This window comes from Vicugna pacos, chromosome 22, assembly GCF_048564905.1.
Source record: "Vicugna pacos chromosome 22, VicPac4, whole genome shotgun sequence".
Lineage (NCBI taxonomy): Eukaryota > Metazoa > Chordata > Mammalia > Artiodactyla > Camelidae > Vicugna > Vicugna pacos.
The window spans coordinates 24731889-24752874 of NC_133008.1; the positions used below are offsets into that span (position 1 = coordinate 24731889).

At 51.9% G+C, this 20986-nt stretch overlaps 1 protein-coding gene across 1 annotated transcript in view; it reads left to right on the forward strand.

Annotated features, from left to right (window-relative positions):
- CACNA1A (calcium voltage-gated channel subunit alpha1 A) overlaps positions 1-20986 on the forward strand; it is a 280383-nt gene that overhangs the window by 207131 nt on the left and 52266 nt on the right. Inside the window, exons 19-25 of the mRNA XM_072947567.1 lie at positions 337-454; positions 589-665; positions 4133-4239; positions 5984-6793; positions 13576-14039; positions 15559-15697; positions 17263-17392. Coding sequence (XP_072803668.1) covers positions 337-454; positions 589-665; positions 4133-4239; positions 5984-6793; positions 13576-14039; positions 15559-15697; positions 17263-17392 — 1845 coding nt within the window. The remainder of the gene's footprint in view (positions 1-336; positions 455-588; positions 666-4132; positions 4240-5983; positions 6794-13575; positions 14040-15558; positions 15698-17262; positions 17393-20986) is intronic.

Below are 20986 nucleotides of genomic sequence, written 5' to 3' on the forward strand. Positions count from 1 at the left end.
GAGGGCCCCACTGTCATGTCTTCATCTAACCCTACTTCCCTCCCATCTCCAAATACCATCACACAAGGGTTTAGAGCTTCAACATATGAATTTAGGGAGCACAGCTTAGCTGCTAGCAAACTCCCTTACCACATCAGGGCAGAGTCCTCCAGGGTCACTTTTTCCTAGAAGCCAGGCCGAGAGCCCTTTCCTCTCGCAGACAGACAAGCCCCTCCTCCCCCAGAGAGAAGGGCCAAGGAGGGGCCCACGCGGCAGGTCCCGGCTCCCACAGCTGCATCTCCGAGGGGCCCAAGGCTGAGAGGGGGGTTGGCTGTGTGTTTCTCCCTCCCCTTTCAGATCCTGACGGGCGAAGACTGGAACGAGGTCATGTACGACGGCATCAAGTCTCAGGGGGGCGTGCAGGGCGGCATGGTGTTCTCCATCTACTTCATCGTGCTGACGCTCTTCGGGAACTGTATCCTCTGTGCGGGGAGATGGGGACGCGCCTGGGCCTCGGGGAGAGCAGATCGGGGGCGCATGGGAGGGGTTCAGGAGTCCCGGGTGTCAGGGTCCAAGTGGCGATGCTTTCCCTGACTCCGGCGTTTGCAGACACCCTCCTGAACGTGTTTTTGGCCATCGCGGTGGATAACTTGGCCAACGCCCAGGAGCTCACCAAGGTGGAGTTGGTGGGAAAATGTTTCTGTGGCAAAGTTACCACTTGCTCATGGCAGATCAGGACCATGCCGGGCATTGGGGGACAGGGACCGAGGTCAGAGCTTTTTGCCCTGGATGTACTGTGCCAGGGAGGAGGCGCCTCCTCCCCACCCCACCCCCGAAACAGACTGTCCCTAATCAGGTGGATTCTGCAGCAGAGGGCGGGGGCTGGGGGGAAGGCAGCAGGGTTGCTGTAGGAAACAGATGGCAAACCCCACCAGAGTGCCTGTTTATAGGGAGTGGGCAGCGTCAAGGGACTTCCAAGGAATGCTGCAGCCCCTAGGCTAGCAGGCATTGTCACCACCCTAAACCCAAAAGGACGGGACAGATGGAGAATAACCCGGACAAGGTCCTGAGGCTCAGTGTGTGTCCCCGTGAGCTTGGGAGCTGGCCGGACTTCACCACTGAGTGGCAGAAGTAAAGGATTATATGATGCTCATGGTGCCAGGCATCACTGTTATCTCCCTTTTGCAGAAGGGGAAACTGAGGCTCAGGAAGGCAAAGTCACTGGCCCCAGATGGCATGATAATAGCTGCTACTAGTTAGAGCATTGGGCTGTGCATGTCAGGCGCTCAGCACAGTTCTTGGCACACAGTAAGTGCTCAACAAAGGGGGCCTTTATAAGTCACTTGGCATAAACAGGCACCTGGACCAAGAGCTCTCATTTTACCAAGCTGGTAAAGGGGAGGCAGGGATTCGAACCCAGACTTGGTAAGTTCCAGAACCTGAATTCTGTACCCACACACCTTACCAGCTTTCCTTTGAGCTCCAGCTGAGCAGGTAATGATGAAAATAAAAATAACAACAACCAAAGAAAATATGATTGCCCCTCGTGTATGGCAAACACAAGAAAGCATAAGAGATAGGGAGTTACTGTTATCCCCATTTCACAGATGGGAAAACTGAGGCCCAGAGAGGTTGTAACCTTGCCAGAGAGCTAGGAACTGAAAGAGCAGACGTGTGACCTCTCAGAGCAGAAAAGAGAGAAGAGCAGAGGAAATGAGATAGGAAAAGAATTAAGGGAGTTGGGAGTGAGAACTATCCACGCGAAGAGAAACCCAGTTTTCATTCATACTCAGTGATGTTGAATTATCCTGGCAAAACCTGGTACCAAATGCCCCTTCGGGCAGCCTTGGACTCCCTGAGAGTCAGGTCCATCTCAGCCAGGCACAGAGGAGGCAACGTGCTTTCGGTAATACAGCTCACACCCCTGGGATAGCCCACAAGCAGGGCTGCTGGGAACAATTGTACAGGTTGTGCACTGCACAAAGGAAGCTGGGCACCTTGTTGCAATTTGAGGAAAGGGTGTCAGGCATCCTAGGAGCTGGCGGTGGTCTGGCCTAAGCCTTTCGCCCGCAGCTGCATCACATTAAGAGAACTCGCACAGGGTCATTCTCTCAGCCCAGGAGGGCCAGGCCTGCGGCCTGTCTCAGCTTCACAGCCCCATCCCCAGTACCTCGAGGTGTTCAGGACATGTTTATGGAACGGAACCGAACTGAGCAGACTTTGCCAACCCTCCATCTGTCAGCCCTGGCAGGAGGGAGAGAGAGTTTCCCGGGCCCAGCTCCGACTTGGGGAAGTAGGGAGGAACAGAAGTCTCCACCACCCTAAGCACCCGGCCACAGTCCTGGCCACTTGGAGCCAGCTGGCATCACTGCACCAGGGGCTGATCTTATGAGCTCATCCAGATTCCAAGAGCCCATCCTCAAGGGCCGTCATGGGAGAGAGGATGCATCAGGAGGGCGGGAGAAGGGAGGAAGGCAGAGTTATCTCCTGTGATGTGCAGACATCCTCCTCTGGACCCACATTCTTTTTTTTTTTTTTTTTTTTGGTAGGGAGAAGAATTAGGTTTATTTGTTTATTTATTTAATGAAGCTACTGGAGATTGAACCCAGGACCTCGTGCGTGCTAAGCATGCACTCTACCACCGAGCTATACCCTCACCTCCCCGACCCACGTTCTTTCTATCATTTATTCCACAAGCATTTCTTGGTCATTTAATATGTGACCCACTAAGCCATGCTGTGTTTTTATCTCATTTAACCCTCACAGAAAACCTAGGAGGCAAGTCTGCCCATTTTGCACATTTTGTCCTTCATCCAAAAGCATTTATTGAGCACCTCCTGTGCACAGGGCCTGGCCTAGGAGCCAGGGACATAGCAGGGAACAAAACAAGCAGAAATCTCTGCCTTCATGGAGCTGATATTCTAGCGGGAGAGATAGACGAGAAGTAAGTTTGTCAGATGGTGATAACTGCTAAGGAGAAAAGTGAGGTTGGGAAAGTTGGAGAGAGTTGAAATTTTAGATGAAGATTGTGAGGCCCAGAGAAGTTAAGAGACTTGTCCAAGGTAAGCAGAAAGTGGCGGACTTGGGATTTGAACCCAGACTGGTCCAGAACTTGGGCTCCTAACCACGTGCAATGTAATGTAAACTTGAGCATGTTTCAGACTCACCTGCCAGCTTATGGGGAAATGCAGATTCCAGGGCCCAGCTTGGGTTCTTCTAGAGGCCTGGGAATCTGCGTTTGCAGTGTTTTTGAGGCGGCTGGTCCAGGGACTTGGCTCTGAGAAACGCTGGTGTGATGCCAGGAGGAGGGGTGGCCATGGGAGAGCAGGGTGGCCAGCCGGGTCCCAGCCCTGTGTTGTCACTGACAGTGTCCTGATCTGACCATTTCCGAGGTGGTAAGGTTGCTTCTTCCCCCAGAGATCCCCGCGCGGTGGGAGAGGTGCCCTGCCACCGCATGACTTTTCTGATTGGCGGGGTCGTCTCTGGCCATTTCTTTCTCGTTGCTTTTTCTTTGCTTTTTCTTTGTTGGCTTTTCTGTTTTACGAATGAGGCCCTGCATGAAGGCTGAAGAAGGATTTAAAGCCCCCAAACGTCTTTTTCTGTATGTATTTTTAAAACATCTTCCCCCATCCTCCTCCTCTCTGAACCTAACCGGCTGAGAATATCAGTTCCTCTCCTGATTTCCCTTCCGGAGGCTGTTGGCAGTGCATGGGATGGGCCCCGGGATGCCAAATTTTTCTGCACGTGGGGGTCTTGTTGGTATTTTTTTTTAAGTCTTGGTTCAGAGAGCTTAAATGGCCCAGAAAATAGTGTGAGAGGAAAATCCTTGCATTAATTTTCAGCTCATTGAGACAAAGTACAGAAAAATCTCCACTGTGGGAAGGGAAGGGAGTCTTTTTCTTTTTCTTTTCGTCTGTGTGTTAAAATATGGCTAATAATGAGCTGGCTATCAAGCGTCTACATAAAGGGGTAGCAGTACGCTTAACCGATGGGCGTCCATTCCAACTAGCGGACCTCCGCTCTGATTGGTCGACCCCCAGGCCAAACCTGTTCGTAGATATTTCAGATGTTGCCCCTGGTTAGCAGTAGGGTCAGAGGTGAGGCCCCGAGGCCCAGTTCATGCTTTGTGAACAGGGATCCATGTGTCTTTTAGGACGAACAAGAAGAAGAGGAGGCAGCCAACCAGAAACTCGCCCTCCAGAAAGCCAAGGAGGTGGCAGAAGTGAGTCCTCTGTCCGCAGCCAACATGTCCATAGCTGTGTAAGTGCCCCCACTCTGGGATGTCATGTGGGCTCCTCAGCCTCTACACCTTCCCAGTCAAGGATTTGGGGGCAGGGACCAGGCTGAGCTTTAGGAAGAGGCGCTTCTGCCCACCCACCCACTTTCACTCAGTAAATAGTTAATAAGCACCTACTCTGTGCCAGGCACTGTTCTGGCTGCTGGGGGTACAGCATTAATAAGAGGTTGAGGGGTACAGCGGGTGCTAGGGGTGGTGAGAGTTGTGATCTTAAGTCTGATTGCCAGGGAAGGTCTCACTGAGAAAGTGACAAAGCCTGAAGAAGGTGAGGGAGGAGCCCTGGGGGGATCTGAGGGAAGGGCATCCCAGGCAGTGGGAACTGCACATGCAAAGGCCCTGAGGCAGGAACATGCCTGGTGGGTTTAGGGAACCTGGAGGAGGCCAGTGAGACTGTAATAGAGTGAGTGAGCGGATCAGGGTTGAGGGGAGGGTAGGAACTGAGGGTAGAGAAGTGATAATCAGATCATGCTGGGCCTTGTGGACTCAGGGGAGGACTTAGAATTTTGCTCTGAGTCAGGTGGTAGACATGGAGGGTTCTTGAGCAGAGGAAGGACAGGACCTGACTCAGTTGTTCACAGGTATACTCATCAGGGGAGCAGACCGTGGGGAGCAAGAGCAAGAGCCAGGAGAGCCAGCTAGGTTGGAGAAGACAGCATTGTTCCCTGCAAAAGAGATAGTGGGGGCTGGACCAGGGCAGTGGCAGAGCAGATAATGGGAGTAGCTGAATTCTGTAAAGATCAGGAAGGTAGAGCGGACAGAATTTGCTGGTGGATTAGAGGAGGGAAGGTGCTAAGAGTTAAGGTGTCCTGATTAAAGAAAGATTCGTTAACAATGCTGCTCTGCATTATGCCTTTGTTGGGTGGTCCGGAGATTTTTGCATTCTGTGGAGCAGTGCATTATGGGACAATGGGAAGGGGGCTTTCTTTCCTAAAGTACAAGGAGGTGGCTATGAAAGGGGAGCCCAGAAAGGTACATGCTCTGGCAGGCAAGCCTATAGGAGATGGTCTGAATAAAACTATCAATACACAGAGAACCCCTAGGATAATCTGTATGCTCCAGGCAGGCCTTCAGCCCAGCCAGCACTCCCAGTAACAGCCCAACTGGTGTTTTGCACAAGTGGATCGGTGGGCACTGCCCCAAGACTCCCAAGTGCCCACGCCGGGGCTTCCAGAACCTGCTCCAGGTCAGTGTCCATTATGATTGACTGTCTCAGAGGTTAAAATATTTTGAATATCAAGACCAGCCCCAGGGGCCATGTGCTACAATTTGAAGAAGAAGAGAGAGGTCTAGGGGGACCTACACCTGGGCTGAGACCCCCATTAGACCAAAACACCCAGCCAGGCCAGGATACCTTACTGGACTGAGATGCCCACCTGGGCCAAGACACCTGTAAGGCCGAGATGTCCAGCCAGGTTGAGTTCTTCACACAGGTTGAAACACCTAGTTGGGTGGAGATACCCTGTCAGGCCAGGATACCCACCTGGGCCAAGGAACCTACCTAGGTGAAGATGCCCAGTGAGATAAAATGCCCCCTGGGCCAGGACACCCACCAGGGTAGAAATGCCCACCTGGGGCAAGACATCCACTGGGGTGGAGATACCCACAGGGCTGAGAGGCCCACCTGGACTGAGACTCCCGTTAGCCTGAGCGCTCCATGCAGGCCGCAGTGCCCAGCAATGCCCTAACCCCTGCGCGCTTCCCTTGCAGGAAGGAGCAACAGAAGAACCAGAAGCCGGCCAAGTCCGTGTGGGAGCAGCGGACCAGCGAGATGCGGAAGCAGAACCTGCTGGCCAGCCGGGAGGCGCTGTACAACGAGATGGACCCGGACGAGCGCTGGAAGGCCGCCTACGCCCGGCACCTGCGGCCCGACATGAAGACCCACCTGGACCGGCCGCTGGTGGTCGATCCCCAGGAGAACCGCAACAACAACACCAACAAGAGCCGCGCGGCCGAGCCCGCGGTGGACCAGCGCCTGGGCCAGCAGCGGGCCGAGGACTTCCTCAGGAAGCAGGCCCGCTACCACGACCGGGCCCGGGACCCCAGCGGCTCCGTGGGCCTGGACACCCGGAGGCCCTGGGCCGGCAGCCAGGAGGCCGAGCCGAGCCGGGAGGGGCCTTACGGCCGCGAGTCGGACCACCACGCCCGGGAGGGCGGCCTGGGGCAGCCCGGGTTCTGGGAGGGCGAGGCGGAGCGGGGCAAGGCGGGGGACCCGCACCGGCGGCACGCGCACCGCCAGGGGGGCAGCCGGGAGAGCCGCAGCGGCTCGCCCCGCACGGGGGCCGACGGGGAGCCCCGCAGGCACCGCGCCCACCGCAGGCCGGGCGAGGAGGGCCCGGAGGACAAGGCCGACCGGAGGTCGCGGCACCGCGAGGGCAGCCGGCCGGCCCGGGGCGGCGAGGGCGAGGGCGAGGGCCCCGATGGCGGCGAGCGGAGGAGGCGGCACCGGCACGGCCCTCCGCCCACGTATGACGGGGACACACGCAGGGAGGACAAGGAGCGCAGGCACCGGAGGAGGAAGTAAGTGGAAGCGAAGATAATGGGGGTAATAATAAGATTAGCCAAAGTGGCACCTGCTGTGTGCCTGGTACTTTCTGAGCCCCTCATTTCATCTTCTGGACAACCTCCTGAGACAGAGCTCATTGTCATGCCCCCATTTCACAGGTGGGGAGACTGAGAGTTGGAGTGACTTGCCCAAGGTCACACATCTAGTAAGTGACCTTGAACCCAGGCCATCCCGCTCCAGAAACTGCAGGCAAACTATCATGCCCTTGTACCTTCCAGAGAAACTCTACAAGAACTTTCCTCCAGAATTATGCGGCTCTTGCTGTGTGGCCTTGAGCAAGGGACTTTACATCTCTGGGCCTCGGTTTTCTTGATCTGTAAAATGGGGATAGCAGGGTCTTAACTGGGTCGTTGCTGAAATTAAATGATGTAATATATGCAAAGGGCCTGAAGGAACGGCTGACACACAGTAAGTGCTTGGTAAATTTAGATTCTTTTCAGGAGTTACTGAGCCAACCATGTTTTCACCTGATGCTATTCCTGGGAGGAGGATGGAAAAGCCACTCTTGTCCCTCAGAATTGAAAGGAGAGCAGGGTCCAAGGCTTTTGGGGGCATCTTCCAGGCCAGAAAAACCTTGAGTCCTCCCAGGGAAATGGGAGGCCACTGAAGGGATTTTGGGAAGAATAAAGTGTTTAGCACAGGACTCCATAATTAAGAACTAATGGATCACTGTGGGTATTACTATTACTAATATTACTGTTGTTAGCATCCTTGCTGTTGTATCTAGTCCTATCATTGAAGGAGGCAGAATGACAGGGACAGAAAGGCAGCACAGCCTGGTGATGAAGGGCAAGGACTCTGGTGCTAGAGGTCACACTGCCACCCCATCAATTCCTGGCTGTGTGACTCACAGCAGGTCACTTCCCTTTTCTGGGCCTCTGTTTCCTCATCTGTAAAGCAGGGATAAGAACAGTACCGGCCTCCTAGGATAGGCATAAGGTTCAAATGAGTTAATACATGTAAAACGCTTTAAATGGTGCCTGGCTTATAATAAGTGTTCAGTAAATGTTAGCTATTATTAGTATGAATATTATTATTATTCAATACTCAGTAAATGTTAACTATTTTTAGTAGTAGCACTAGTCATAAGCATTCAGTAAGTTTTAGCTGTTTCTCTTATTATCATTATTATCACTAAGACTCTTTCATCAATAGACATAAAAGTACAACTTTAGATCCATAGCTTTTAGATTGTCCATGCGAGCTCCTTCTTTTTACAGATGGGGAAACTGAAGCCCAGAGAGGGAAAGGGGTTTCCCCACGGGAAGCCAGCCAGTAGCTGGAGTGTGAGAAGAAGCAGCCTACCCGAATCCCACAGGAGGCCCATGTTCCCCCTCCTCTCCAGAGGAAGGAAATACCTTCCCCCTCCCACCCCCAAGTCTGCTCCAGGAGAGCACTGCTAACTCCCTTGTTGATAGACGTGTTAAATGCCGTGGCCAGGAGAAGTGTCATTCATTTGGCTGATATAAAGATTCTAACACTCACTGAAAATAAAATTTCATGAAGATTCGGGCACCTTTAGAGAAAAAAAAAAAAATCCAGGACAAGCCATTCATCTGCTTTTAAAAAAAAAAAATTAGAATGGCCAAGATAAAACTTTATTCAAGAACATAACATGCTAGAGAGACACTTCAGTTCTGTATTATGACCAAGCTGGTGGCCCTGACAGTTCTGCCCTGTGCATTTCTTGTTTTGTATTCCTTTCCCCAGACACACTCTGGGTTTTTGATTGTCCAGAACGTTGATAATAAATGTAATTGTTTTTTTTCTGTTCCCCCTGTCTCTCAAGTCACCGTTTCTACCTTCATCTCTTCCTCTTCAGTTTCCCCAGTTTTAAATACTCCCCTCCCCTGAAGCTTTCACTGGCTCACCCCAGGGAAAAGTGGACAAAGCGCATTCTACTTCATATCATTAAACAGTTGCTGGCCCCTCATCCCCCACACCAGGCGGCAGAGCCCAGTGTCACCCCAGGGCCATCAAAGTAAGGATGGAACTTTCTCTGACTTCCAGCAAAAATCTGTGGATCGCAGGGCATCCGCCACCCTCTGGCTGCCAGGCAGTGCCTCCTGCTAGATTTGGCTGAGCAAGGGGACCTTTTGCCAAGGCCTGCACCACCCTGAAATTAATATTTCAGCTGTTTGCATACTAGTTCCACCTGCTCCCATCACCATGACAACCTACTCCCCAAAAGGAGCAAGAGGAGAGATAATGGACTTCTGAGCCTTTATTCTGCATGGGATAGGGAAGGAGGAGCTTCATGCTTCAACACCCTGATTCTTACAGCACCCCCAGTTTGCCTTAGCCAGTCTCCTCAGCAGCTCCATTCCATGTACCCCAAGTCGCCCATTGCCCCATTTTCTTCCCTGAATGGTGCTGTAGCTTAAGATCTCTAGGACCAGAGTCTAGTTCAGTCCTTTCCCAGCTGGGTAACACCAGGCAAATGCCTTTGCCTCTCTGGGCTTCATCTTTCTCATCTGTAAAATGGACCTGATTCTAATACCTCCTCAGATGGTGGTTGTTTTGGGGACTAAATGAGTTAACACGTGCAGGTCGTCAGGACAGTGGGGGCACAAAGAAACAGGGCCATCCTCTGGATCTAGAGACCTGAGCATGCCTTGGGCAAGCTGTCCACAGCCCTTGGCAGAAGGATGCTGAAGTGATTAGCTGGCAAAGGGATGCGGTGCAGGACAGGCATTATGCAATCAGCTGCCTCTTCCGGGCAGAGGATGGCAGATCCCCAAGAGAGAAGGGGGAAGGGACCTGACTTCAAAGTTTTCTGCCCCGTTTGAGTTCTCCTTGGAGATACTTGGAAATGAAACTTCCTTGAGATTGATGTTGGGCCTTTGCAGGCTGCGCTTGTTTAAACTTCACGACAAAAAGAGCCAAGAGAGAAACAAAAACAAGACAAAGCAAAGACCCACCGGTCACCTTTCCAACAGAACAAAGGGCTCTTGGTCCTGTGGGCAAGGCTGTGCCTCTAACAGAACGTACCCCATAGTCTCAAATGCCGTTAGTTAGAACATCCTTTCTAGATGGTGGCCAAAGGATTTGGATTCTCCTTAAAGTGGTAACTTCACTGAGCCTGCTTTTCGGTAGGGCTGTCTCCCTGCTTCAAACTATATATAAACACCATGAGAAAATATCCCCAGCCAGCTTTTCATCTGATGTAAAACTTCTAAAAGAAAGTACCAGGATTGGGTTAGCATTAGGAATTTCTTTGTGGGCTGTGGAAGAGGTTGGGGAAATACTGGTTTAGAATTTATTTGATTTAATCCACACCATCAGAGCTGATGCTCACGGCCCAGGCACAGTATCAGTTCACCAGGGCTGCTGACAGTCCTTGGCTGATAGACGGATCACCCCCACCCTTTCCTGTCGTCATATTGTCTTCTCTGTGTGTCTGTCTCCCTTCTCTTCTCTTCTGAGGACACTTGTCACTGGGTTTCCGGCTCACCCTAATCCAGGGTGATCTCATCTCAAAGCCCTTAACTTAATTACATCTGCAAAGACCCTTTTTCCAAAAGATAGTTGAATGGGGGGAGGGTATAGCTCAGTGGTAGAGTGTATGTTTAACAGGCACGAGGTCCTGAGTTCAATCCCCAGTCCCTCCATTAAAATGAAAAAATAAATAACCTAATTACCTCCCCCCAAAATAACAAAGATATGTGGACATATTTTTGAGGGGCCACCATCTAAGTCCACCCCCTGAACCTCTCCCCAAAATTCACATCCATCCCCAATGCAAAATGCATCCACCCCATCCCGACATCCTCAAAAGTCTTATCCCTGCTTCAGCTCAGAAATTCCAGATCGCATCATCTAACTCCAGTGTGGGTGAGACTCTAGGTCAGATCCATTTGGGGGCCAAATTCCCTTCCATCTGTGAACCTGAAAACTAGAAAACCAGTTACCTGCTTCCCAAATGCAATGGTGGGACCAGCACAAAATAGGCATTCCCATTCCAAAAGGGAGAAAATAGAAGGAATGAAGGGTCCCTGGTCCCCAGCAAGTTCTAAATCCAACAGGGCAAATTCCAAATTCCAGGTTGCAAGGCCTGGGAGTAATCTAGCCCTCAGTTCAGTCACCATATTTATTCTTCCCAGCAGCTCAGTGAGGTTGTCATCCCCCTGTTATGGGTGAGTAACGGGCTGAGAAACTCACCAGCAAATAAGCCCCAGGATCTTCGCCTTAGTCTCCAAGTTACAGGGAAGATTCTACTACTATTTTCCCCAATTTAAAGATGAGGCTCAGAGAGGTTAATCACACAACAGAGGATCACACAGCTAGTAAGTGGCATTGGTGAGACCCAAACCCAGGTCAGTCTGTCTTCTGAAGTGTCAGTCTAGGACCTGCTCACATGACTGAGGAGTGAGGAATTGGCCCGGGCCTGCCCTTCTCCCCGTGCAGCCTCAGAGGGACAAGCCTGAAAATAAATTACTCGTTTCTCTTCCACTTCCATGGATTTTTGTAAGTTAGAATGCAATAATAAAACAAGGAAGGTGATACTGGTGGCTTAGCCAGTTGGGAGGCCCTCCAGAGGAGGTCAGCTTTTTTTTATTTTTCAGTGTTAGGTGGATTTAGGGTTCTCGACTGGGCTGGGGGAACCAGGCCTGTGCTGGGCTTTGGTCTCTGCGACTGCATCCAGTCTCCTGGGCATTGATACAACCCGAGGGCTGTCTTTTGCTTGCTATGCCTAGTATGCCTGACTCAGCTTCTTCAGGCCTCAGTTTTCTCATCTGTGTAATGGGAGCAGTAACAATCCCAGGCTCATCAGATTGTTCCAGCAGTTCATGAGTTGAACTAGAACAGAGGCTGATTCCCACTATTGGCAGTGGCAGTGAGTGCCAGGGGCAGGGAATTGTCCAGCTTGTCCCCACCTCAGGGCCTTCACACTGGCCTCTGCCTGGAATGCTTTCTGGGAGATCTCAGACTGCCCCATGAGAGCACTGCAGTGTCAGGTGGGGATAGCAGTATGGGGCGCGGGAGCTCTGTTGTCCAGGTCCAAGCTGCCTCTGCTGGCAACTGACTGCGTGGCCTTGGGCAAGGCCCTTCCTGTCTCTGGGCCTTGGTTTCCTCATCTGTAAAATAGGAATAACTATACTAACCCCTCTCCAGGGTTATGTTGAGGCTGAGATGTGCTGACACGTGTCAAGTCTGGCTCATGGCAAGTCCTCCAGAAGTGTGCGCTCTTAGGAGAGATGTGGGGGGCACAGGTTGCAGAACGGGGGAGGTGGCCTTTAAGAAGAGCCAGAGAGAAAAGTCTGGGGCTGCAGAGCCCTCTGGGGAGAGGAGTCATTGAGATTATGAACGATCGATGTCCTGGTGTTTCTGGGAAACAGACTTGGCCAGAGCCAGTTCCCAGGGACGGGAGATCAATGGAGCCTCTTATCTGAGGATCGAGGGTCCAGAAGAGGTGTCTGAATGCAACCAGGGCAAACTGGGAGTCAGGTTCATCCAGATCCATGCACAGGCAGGCAGAGCTGGGGCCAGCTGAAGGGAGGCTTGTAGCCTGCAAAGCATCAGACAGACTCCAGACCCCAGGCATGACTCCTGGGGGTATCCAGCAAGCTGGGGGTGAGTGTGCAGATGGGAGGAGGCAGGGGTTGAGGGGAGGTCTAGGCCTGTAGAACTTCTCCTGGGCCTCAGTGTCCTCATCTGAAAAATGGGGACATTCCTTTATCATTTGACAAGAAGTAACCAAGCATTTGCCATGTGCCAGGCCCTGTTCTGGGCACTGAAATCACAGCTGTGAACAAGAGAGACAAAAATAAACCTCCTGTCTTGAGGAGCTGATGCCCCAAAGGGCACTGAGTTTAAAAAAGCTCCGCAAGTGCCCTTAACTTTTTTCTCTCCTCCTCCAAATGCACTGGGCACCCAGTCTTTCTTTCTCATGTCCATCTACATGGTGTTAATTATTTGAGTAATTGAGGCACTAACTCCTACCCCCTTCATTTCTCCAATGCTCCGCCAGCCTCCTAAGACTCAACAAGTTTGCCCCCACCACCCCAGGGCCTTTGCACGGGCTATTCCCTCTGCCTGGGAATGCTTTGCCCACCCTACCTGTATCCTTGTGAGAGATTATCTTGTTCATTTACCAACAGTTGTGTGGCCTTGGGCAAGAGACTTAATCTCTCTAGGCTTCAGTTTTTTCATCTGTAAAATGATGCTAAGAATTGCCTCCTTTAGGGCTGAGGGCAGAGGGGTTATTACAAGTCAAGGGTTTAGAACAGCACCTTGTGTCACTGAAGTGTTTGCTGTTATTATTGCTCTTGTGATTTTTTATTGTGTTTATGCACATATATTACCTGCTCTCCCTGTAACTGGAATATCGGGGTGGGGGGCATACTTACTACAAGCATTTAAAGCCATGAGACAGTTCCACCCCTAGGGAGAAGGTGTCCCTGTGTCCTGGAAACATCGTGTGCCCCAGTCCTGCCCAGGAGATAACGGGGGACCAGAGGCAGGGTCAGGAAGGGTCAGAGAGATACAGGCTTTTGTAGAAAGTTCTCTTCCCCTCTGATTTCTAGGCAGCAGCCCTGCCGGCAGGAGGCGGGGCACACACAGCGTCTTCATCTCTTAATGAGAATCAATAACGCACTGGGAGAGTTTCAGGACACGGCCCCCCAACCGACGTCCTCCGGGTCCTTTGAATGGTGGAATCTTAGGCAGGATCCAGAAATGTTTGCTCTGTTCTAACTCACATGTGGGTTCTTTTCCGTTGGCCTGCCTGCCACAGAGAGAACCAGGGCTCCGGGGTCCCCGTGTCGGGCCCCAACCTGTCGACCACCCGGCCGATCCAGCAGGACCTGGGCCGCCAAGAGCCGCCGCTGGCCGAGGACATCGACAACATGAAGAACAACAAGCTGGCCACCGCGGAGTCGGCCAGTCCCCACGACGGCCTCGGCCACGCCGGCCTGCCCCAGAGCCCCACCAAGATGGGGAACAGCACCGACCCCGGCCCCACGCCGGCCCCGCCTGCCACGGCCACCAACCCCCAGAACGCCGCCAGCCGCCGGACGCCCAACAACCCTGGGAACCCATCCAACCCCGGCGCCCCCAAGACCCCCGAGAACAGCCTTATCGTCACCAATCCCAGCAGCACCCAGACCAACTCAGCTAAGACTGCCAGGAAACCCGACCACACCACGGTGGACATCCCCCCTGCCTGCCCGCCCCCCCTCAACCACACCGTCATCCAAGGTAAGGACCTCCAGCCTCTCATGTCAGTCACTGGGCAGGGGCTCCAGCCTCTTGGGCTGAGTCCCCAGAGGTTCAGTTGAGTGACCCTGGACAGTGACCTCGCCTCTCTAGCCTCAGTTTCTTCCTCTGGAAAATGGGTAGAGACCTAGTTCCTGCCCCACGGGGCTGCTGGGAAGATTGAGATAATATGCTCAGTCAGTTAGCAATATTCCCTGCATCCCGAATTCCCACAGGGGAGCCAGGGAGCCCCCATACCTGAGAAGCAGTGGATTCCTCTGATGGAAATCTCAGGGAGCCAGAGGATCCTCTAGGCCAGCGCTGTCCAAAGGATGTGTGACACGAGCCACATCAGTCATTTTAAACTTTCTAGTAGCCATGTCACGAGAAAGAGGAAGGAAGGAAAGGAGGGAAGTGGGGAGGTGGGAAGGAAGAAATGACTTTAAAAAGAAAAAGGAAAATAGGTGAATGAACTTTAATAGTAAATTGTATTTAACTCCAAAACCTATTTACTTATATCCAGATACCCAAAATGTTAACACTTCAATATGTAATCAGTATCTTTAAAATTATTAACAAGATAGTCTGCACTCTTTTTCTTGTCCTCGGGCTCAGAAATCTGGCGTCTTTTATGCTGACAGTGCACCACGCTTGGGACCAGCCACATCTCAAATGTTGGACAGCACAAGTCTAGGCCCTTGAGGGACTGGCTGTTTTTGCCCCCCTACCCACTACAGAATCTCCCCCATGTAAGATTGGGATCTGAGAAGCACTAGGCAGGATTTTGGAATTTACCCCTTGAGCTTAGTATTTTTAAGAAGGTAGCAGTAGTGCAATTCCTTTGTGTCAGGTCTATGCAAGAGCTGTTGCATGAGTTTGCTCCATAGACGCTCACCACAGCCCGCCAAGAGGTGGAGCTTGTCATTGTGCTCATTTCACAGGTGAAAAAACTGAGGCTCAGCGAGGCTCAGGCTGTCCACAGACACATAGGCACAGCTAGGCTGCAGAATCAGTGCTCAGGAGGGTGGCGCCTCCTTGCCACAGTCAGGAGAGGGATGTTCATGGAGGGAAACCCTGCAGTTTGACTGTGGGAGAGCTCAATATTCCCATCTGTAAAGTGGGCTCTTGGGACTCACCCTTCTGCCTCTGAGTGACAGTATGAAGGTCATCAGGGGCTGGGGCCAGGTCTGTGTTGAATACCCTTGAGACCCGAGGCTGTAGATTGGTTGAGAGCAAGCACTCTGAGGCCAGGTTACCTAGGTTCAAATCCCAGCTCTGCCACATCCCAGTCGTGTGACCTTAGGCAAGTCACTTCCCCTCTCTGTACCTCAGTTTCCTCATCTGTAAAGTGGGGATCGTAAAGTATCAACCTCATAGGGTCACGTGAGGATTCAATGGCATAATAGGGTACCTGGCACACAGTAGGCACTTTATAAGTGTTGCCCATCTGGGGACTAGACAGGAGGCCAGAGCCTTGGGGGAAATCGTGGAGGGAGCCCTGTGTTGGTTCTTGTCCCAACAGTGAACAAAAACGCCAACCCAGACCCACTGCCAAAAAAGGAGGAAGAGAAGAAAGAGGAGGAGGAAGACGACCCTGGGGAAGACGGCCCCAAGCCCATGCCCCCCTACAGCTCCATGTTTATCCTCTCCACGACCAACCCGTGAGTATGGCCCACGGCCAGGGCAGGGGCCCAGGGCTCCCTCTGGGGCAGTGGGAGTCAGCCGGAGGGCAGACCCAGACAAAGGGTAATAGGGGAGAGTTGCCTCTAAGACCATTAGTCCACAGGGGACTTTTGAACAGATTTTTTTAATAATGCCCCTTTCTTAAGTCATATAAGATAGAAACTTACCACAAAGTACTGATTTTGTTGGAAAAGACCCCCTCCTGCCATCAGCTAGAAAATCATTGTCATAAATATCGAAATCTACACTGTCTGTGATGTGAGAGGTGTCCCTTAAAAATGTCTGCCTTGTGCAGTACACAACCTGTACAGCCATGCGTGGCAGCCCTGTCCCTGAGCTCTGCGGCATCGGGGATTGAATTCTGAGTAGATAGTCTCTGAGTTCCATGGCCCTCTGTCTTGGCATCCTTGAGGAGGATGGATTATTTAGGGGAGAAATTTATCTCGTGTATGTCGTAGTGGCTCAGGGGTTGTTTTAGAATTGCATTTTTCCAAAGGGTGTTTCTTGAAACCCTGGCCCTTTAGAATGCTTCTTGACAAGAAGAATCATGTTAAATAAGCTGCAGGGAAAACTACTTCCTCTAAAACTGCCTCTCAGAGATACACCCTGTGTGTCTACTTGTTTACTTGGTTGACATTGCTGTTTTACTAAAGAAATGTGGCACTTACTCAGAGCTAGGCACTATTCTGAATGCTTTACAAATTTAAAAAATTCTCATAATAACCCCATGGAGTTGGTACTATGCTTATCCCCATTTGATAGATGAAGAAACTGAGGCCCAGAGAGGTAAAGTCACCTGCCCAAAGTCATACAGCAAGTAAATGGGAGAACCCAAATAGACTCCAGCATCCCTGTTCTTAGCCATTCAACCCTGCAGCCGTTCGTACAATCTCATAACATATATATCACTATTAGCTCCACTTAAGAGGTGAAGTACTTGGGTACTCTCTCATTAGCACAGAAAAGGCTCTGATAAGGCCTGCAATTCATAATTTAAGTAACTAACTTTTTCAAGTCCCAACCGTGTACCAGGCATATATTAACTCTTTCAATCCTCACATTCTTGTGAGTGAGGCACCATTATTACGGTCATTTCACAGAGCACTGAGCTACAGTAACTTGCCTAACGTCACTCAACTAATTAAAAAAAAGAAGAAGAAGAAGAGGAAGAAGAAATCTACTTAACCCAGAATTTCCCAATTGTGTTTGACCATGTGACACTTTATACATGAAATGCCTTTTCATCTCCTGTGGAATCAAGGACAGTATTTCTTCAACTCAGCCTGTGAATTAAGATGTTCCGAGAGGGTTGTTTGGAAGTGATAGGAACTTACAAACGGAGTGTAAATATTTTCCCTTGCCGAGGGCTCCCCTGCCCCCAAGAGGGCCCCCAGATCTAGGAGCTTGATAAACCCTGTTGGGTGTGGGACCTTGGGAGTTAGAGGTCTCAGGTAGCAGTGGGTGATGTAAGGAGATTACAGAAGAAAAGGGCTCAGTACCTGTGGTCTGAGTCGACCTCTGCATGCCCACCTGTCCCCAACAGCCTTCGCCGCCTGTGCCATTACATCCTGAACCTGCGCTACTTTGAGATGTGCATCCTCATGGTTATCGCCATGAGCAGCATCGCCCTGGCGGCCGAGGACCCCGTGCAGCCCAACGCGCCACGAAATAACGTGAGTCCCACCCTGCAGGTCCTTCCCAGCCCGGTTCTTCTGTCATCAGCCACTTTCTCCTGCATCCTAAAAGCTGACAGCTAGGGTGGGCGAATGCTGGGGGCACCCCTGGCCACAGCCCCTGTGGCTACTGGTGGGGGCGGGGAAGCTCTGATCCTTTGGGGGTGTTCTTGAGGAAGGGTGTTCCTTCGCGGAGATGATGGCTCCGTGCACCCAGAGTGGCTGGGGCTGAAAACCACTGGAACCCCTATGGGAGTAGTGAGGCCCGCAGGATGTGGCGGTGCACAAGCCCTGCATGGAATGTGGGGGTCCTGAGGCAAGGGTGCTCTGGCGGCCATCCCCTTGGCAGCCAGGTCTCACCAGACTTTTCTGTCTTGAAACGAAGCTTTGAAAGAAAGGGTTATTTTGACTCAGAAGCACAGCCTAAACTTTTAGCTCTTTGGAGAGATAAAAAGCTCTCCTTCTGGGGACCTGGGGTCTACTAACAGCCCCTGGCAATTGAGTGCTTTCTGTGTTCCAGACACAACCCCGGGTGCCTGGGGGTATCTCCATTGGACAGATGAGGAGACTGAGGCTCAGGGAGGTTAAGTGACCTATCCAGGGTCACACAGCAGAATTCCAATTCTGCCTCCCCTAGATGTTCTGCTACTTCCCTCAACCATTTCCATTTATCAAGCACCTACTGTGTGCATGTCCCCCCTTGAGTCCTGCCAGAATGAGTGCGTGCCCTTGTGAGCGGGGAAACCAAGGCACCAACAGGCGAGGGCGTGGCAGAGGCTGGACTGGTGGCTGCACCTTCTTCCCCAGCGCCTTCCTCCAACCCCATCACCTCCCTTCCCCAAGAGCCAAAGGTACATTTTCCACCGGGAGCCAGGCCCTGTCGCCCTCGCTAAGTAGGTTAGGAGCCTTGGCAAGGCTGGCAAGTCCCATAAATCAAGCCCGTCCGCAGCTTACTTTGCACTTTCCCTCCCTTCGCAGGCCTGGCAGGCCCCCTGGGGCCCCGATGGGGAGATGGAAGGAGATAATTAGAACAAGGCTCCTGGAGGAAACTGGGAGCAGGGCAGGACTGAGCAGGGCAGGACTGAGGCTGCACTCGGTCATCTTCTGCTGCCCGCTTTCCCCCAGGGACCCAGGAAGCCCGGCTGGGGGAGGAGGCATCCCAAAGAGGGGTCAGCAGACTCTTGGCAGGGACTGGAGCAGGGAAGGGGTGGGCATCAGGGGCTCTGGGGGGCCACTGTAGCTCCCGGGGCTATAGAGAACCCCACAGGGCTCGACCCGCCGCCAAGGAACGGTTGCTGAGTTCTGGCTCCCCCAGCTCCACCCTGCTCCACCTCCTGGTTGAAGCTTCTCTCCTCAAAGCCCTCTCCTCTTCAGGAGCACGGTGGCCCTGATGTCCCGGGACTCCCACGAGCGCCCCCCAAATTCTTTTTATGAGCTGATCTACAACAAGTCTCAGAAAAGTGCATAGAACACAAATGATCCATTTATCAAGGATTTTAAAGAGTGTAACCCGTGTAAACACCACCCAAGGCAAGAAGTAGAACAGAACTGACCCCAACCACAGGCACCCCCTACATCGGCTCCTCTTCCTCCCCTCTGGAGCTGGTTCACAGCCAGGGACAGTGTCTGGAGACACGTTTGCATGTCATGAGTTCAGGAGGGCATGAGGTTGCTACTGGCATCAAGAGGGTGGGGACCAGGGACACTGTTCATCACCCTACAGAGCACGGGGCAGCCCCACCACAGAGAAGGATCTGAGCCCTATTGTCAACAGTGCCAAGCTTGAAAGACCCAACCCCAGAGGTAGCCACAGCCTCCACTTCTGGAAGGAGCATTTCTTAGCTCCTCTAATTCTCCCACCTGCATGTGCATCTTTAAACACTAGAATTTATTTTTGCCTGTTTCTAACACTAAACAGATGGAATAATTCTGTGCCTCTCTTCTGTCACCCCCACGTCGTGTCCTCCGGGAGGAGCACACATTGCCGTGGGTAGCAGTAGCCATTCTTTTTCGCTGCTGTTTAGTATTCCACTCTCTGACATAATTTGTTTATCCATCTTCCTGTTGACATGCACTTGAATTGTCTGCAGTTTAGAACGCTGTCACCACACCCCCTACCCCAGAATTATCTCCTGGGGCACCAGGACATGACTTTCTCCAGGGGATAAAACCAGAGATAGAGTTTCTGGATCATAGAACCTGCATGTGGTCTGCCCCACCAGATGCAGCCAGAATGTTTACTGGGTGATCCAGTGACACATGCACCAGCAATGTGCAAGGCTCCCACTGCTCCACAGTCTTGCCAACACTTGGTGCTGTCAGCTCTGTCATTTAGCCAACCCAGTGAGTGTGGCGTGGACTCTCATTGGGGCATTGATTTGCATTTCCCTGTGATTAATGAGACTGAGAACCTGGATTTGGATTCCACGGAGCCACAGAAAATTGCCATTTGTGTAGTTCAAAATGATCTACACATCAGGTGTGGTTGAGCCTAATTTATTGGTCTTTTGATTTCTTCTTGCCCCACTTACTAAGCTCTTCTGAATTTGATTCACCTAATCACCTGGCCTCTCTGAACCCCTACTCCTTGCCTTCCTTCTTTCCTCCTTTCCTTTCATTCATTGCTTTATTTAGTAACTATTTAATGAGCAACTACTATGTGTCAGATACTGAGCTAAACATGAAGGATCAACAGGGTATGGGATGGTCCCCGCCTTCCCAGAGCTCACAGAGCACCAAGCCTTTACCCATGCTGGACCCTCTGCCCCGTGCACCCGAAATGCTCTCCCACCCACCCTCCAGCCCTCCCAGATCCTTCCAGCCCCTTGCACCCACCACCCATCCCTGGAAGTCAGCACTGCTGGCCACTCTGGTCTCTGATGGCCCTTCAAGCATAATGGGAATGCATTGTGACCACCCAGATCAGAGAGCCCAGCTCTTGCAGGTCCCAGTACAGCTCCAGCTACCCATGCATTCATTTAGCAAACATTTCTTGAGCACCTGCTATATGCCTGGCCCTGTGCTGTACAAGCTGGAGATGCCACGGGGACAGACAGACATTCCTGCCATTGTGAGGCTGATATTCAGGTGGGGGAGATAGACGGTGAGTATTGATAACTATTACAAATAATTTGTCAGGAAGTGGTAAGTGCTGGGGGTGGGGGCGGGAGAGAAGGGGTAAACTTAGTAGGAAGATCAAAAGCACTAGGAAATGGAATTTTAACCAGGCCGCCAGGGAAGGCCTCACTAAGAAAGTAACATTTCAGCCAAGCCAAAAAGGAGAAGAGAGAGGGAATCAGGTGGAACATGAGGAAGAGCATTCTAGGCATTGAGAACAGCCTTTGCAAAGGCCCTGAGGTGAGATCCAGGGTGACAGAATCAGAGTGAGCAAGAGGGAGAGTGTGATGAGGTGAGGACAGGGAGGTGACCAGGCAGATTGTGTAGGGCCTTGCAGGCCACGGAGAAGTTTGGCTTTTACCCCGAGGGAAGTGGGAGCCACAGAGGGTACATGAGCAAAGAAGGGCTGTGACCTGACTTGGATGTTCACGGGCGCCCTCTGGTGGCCATGCTCAGTAATTACCAGCCCTACTTCTC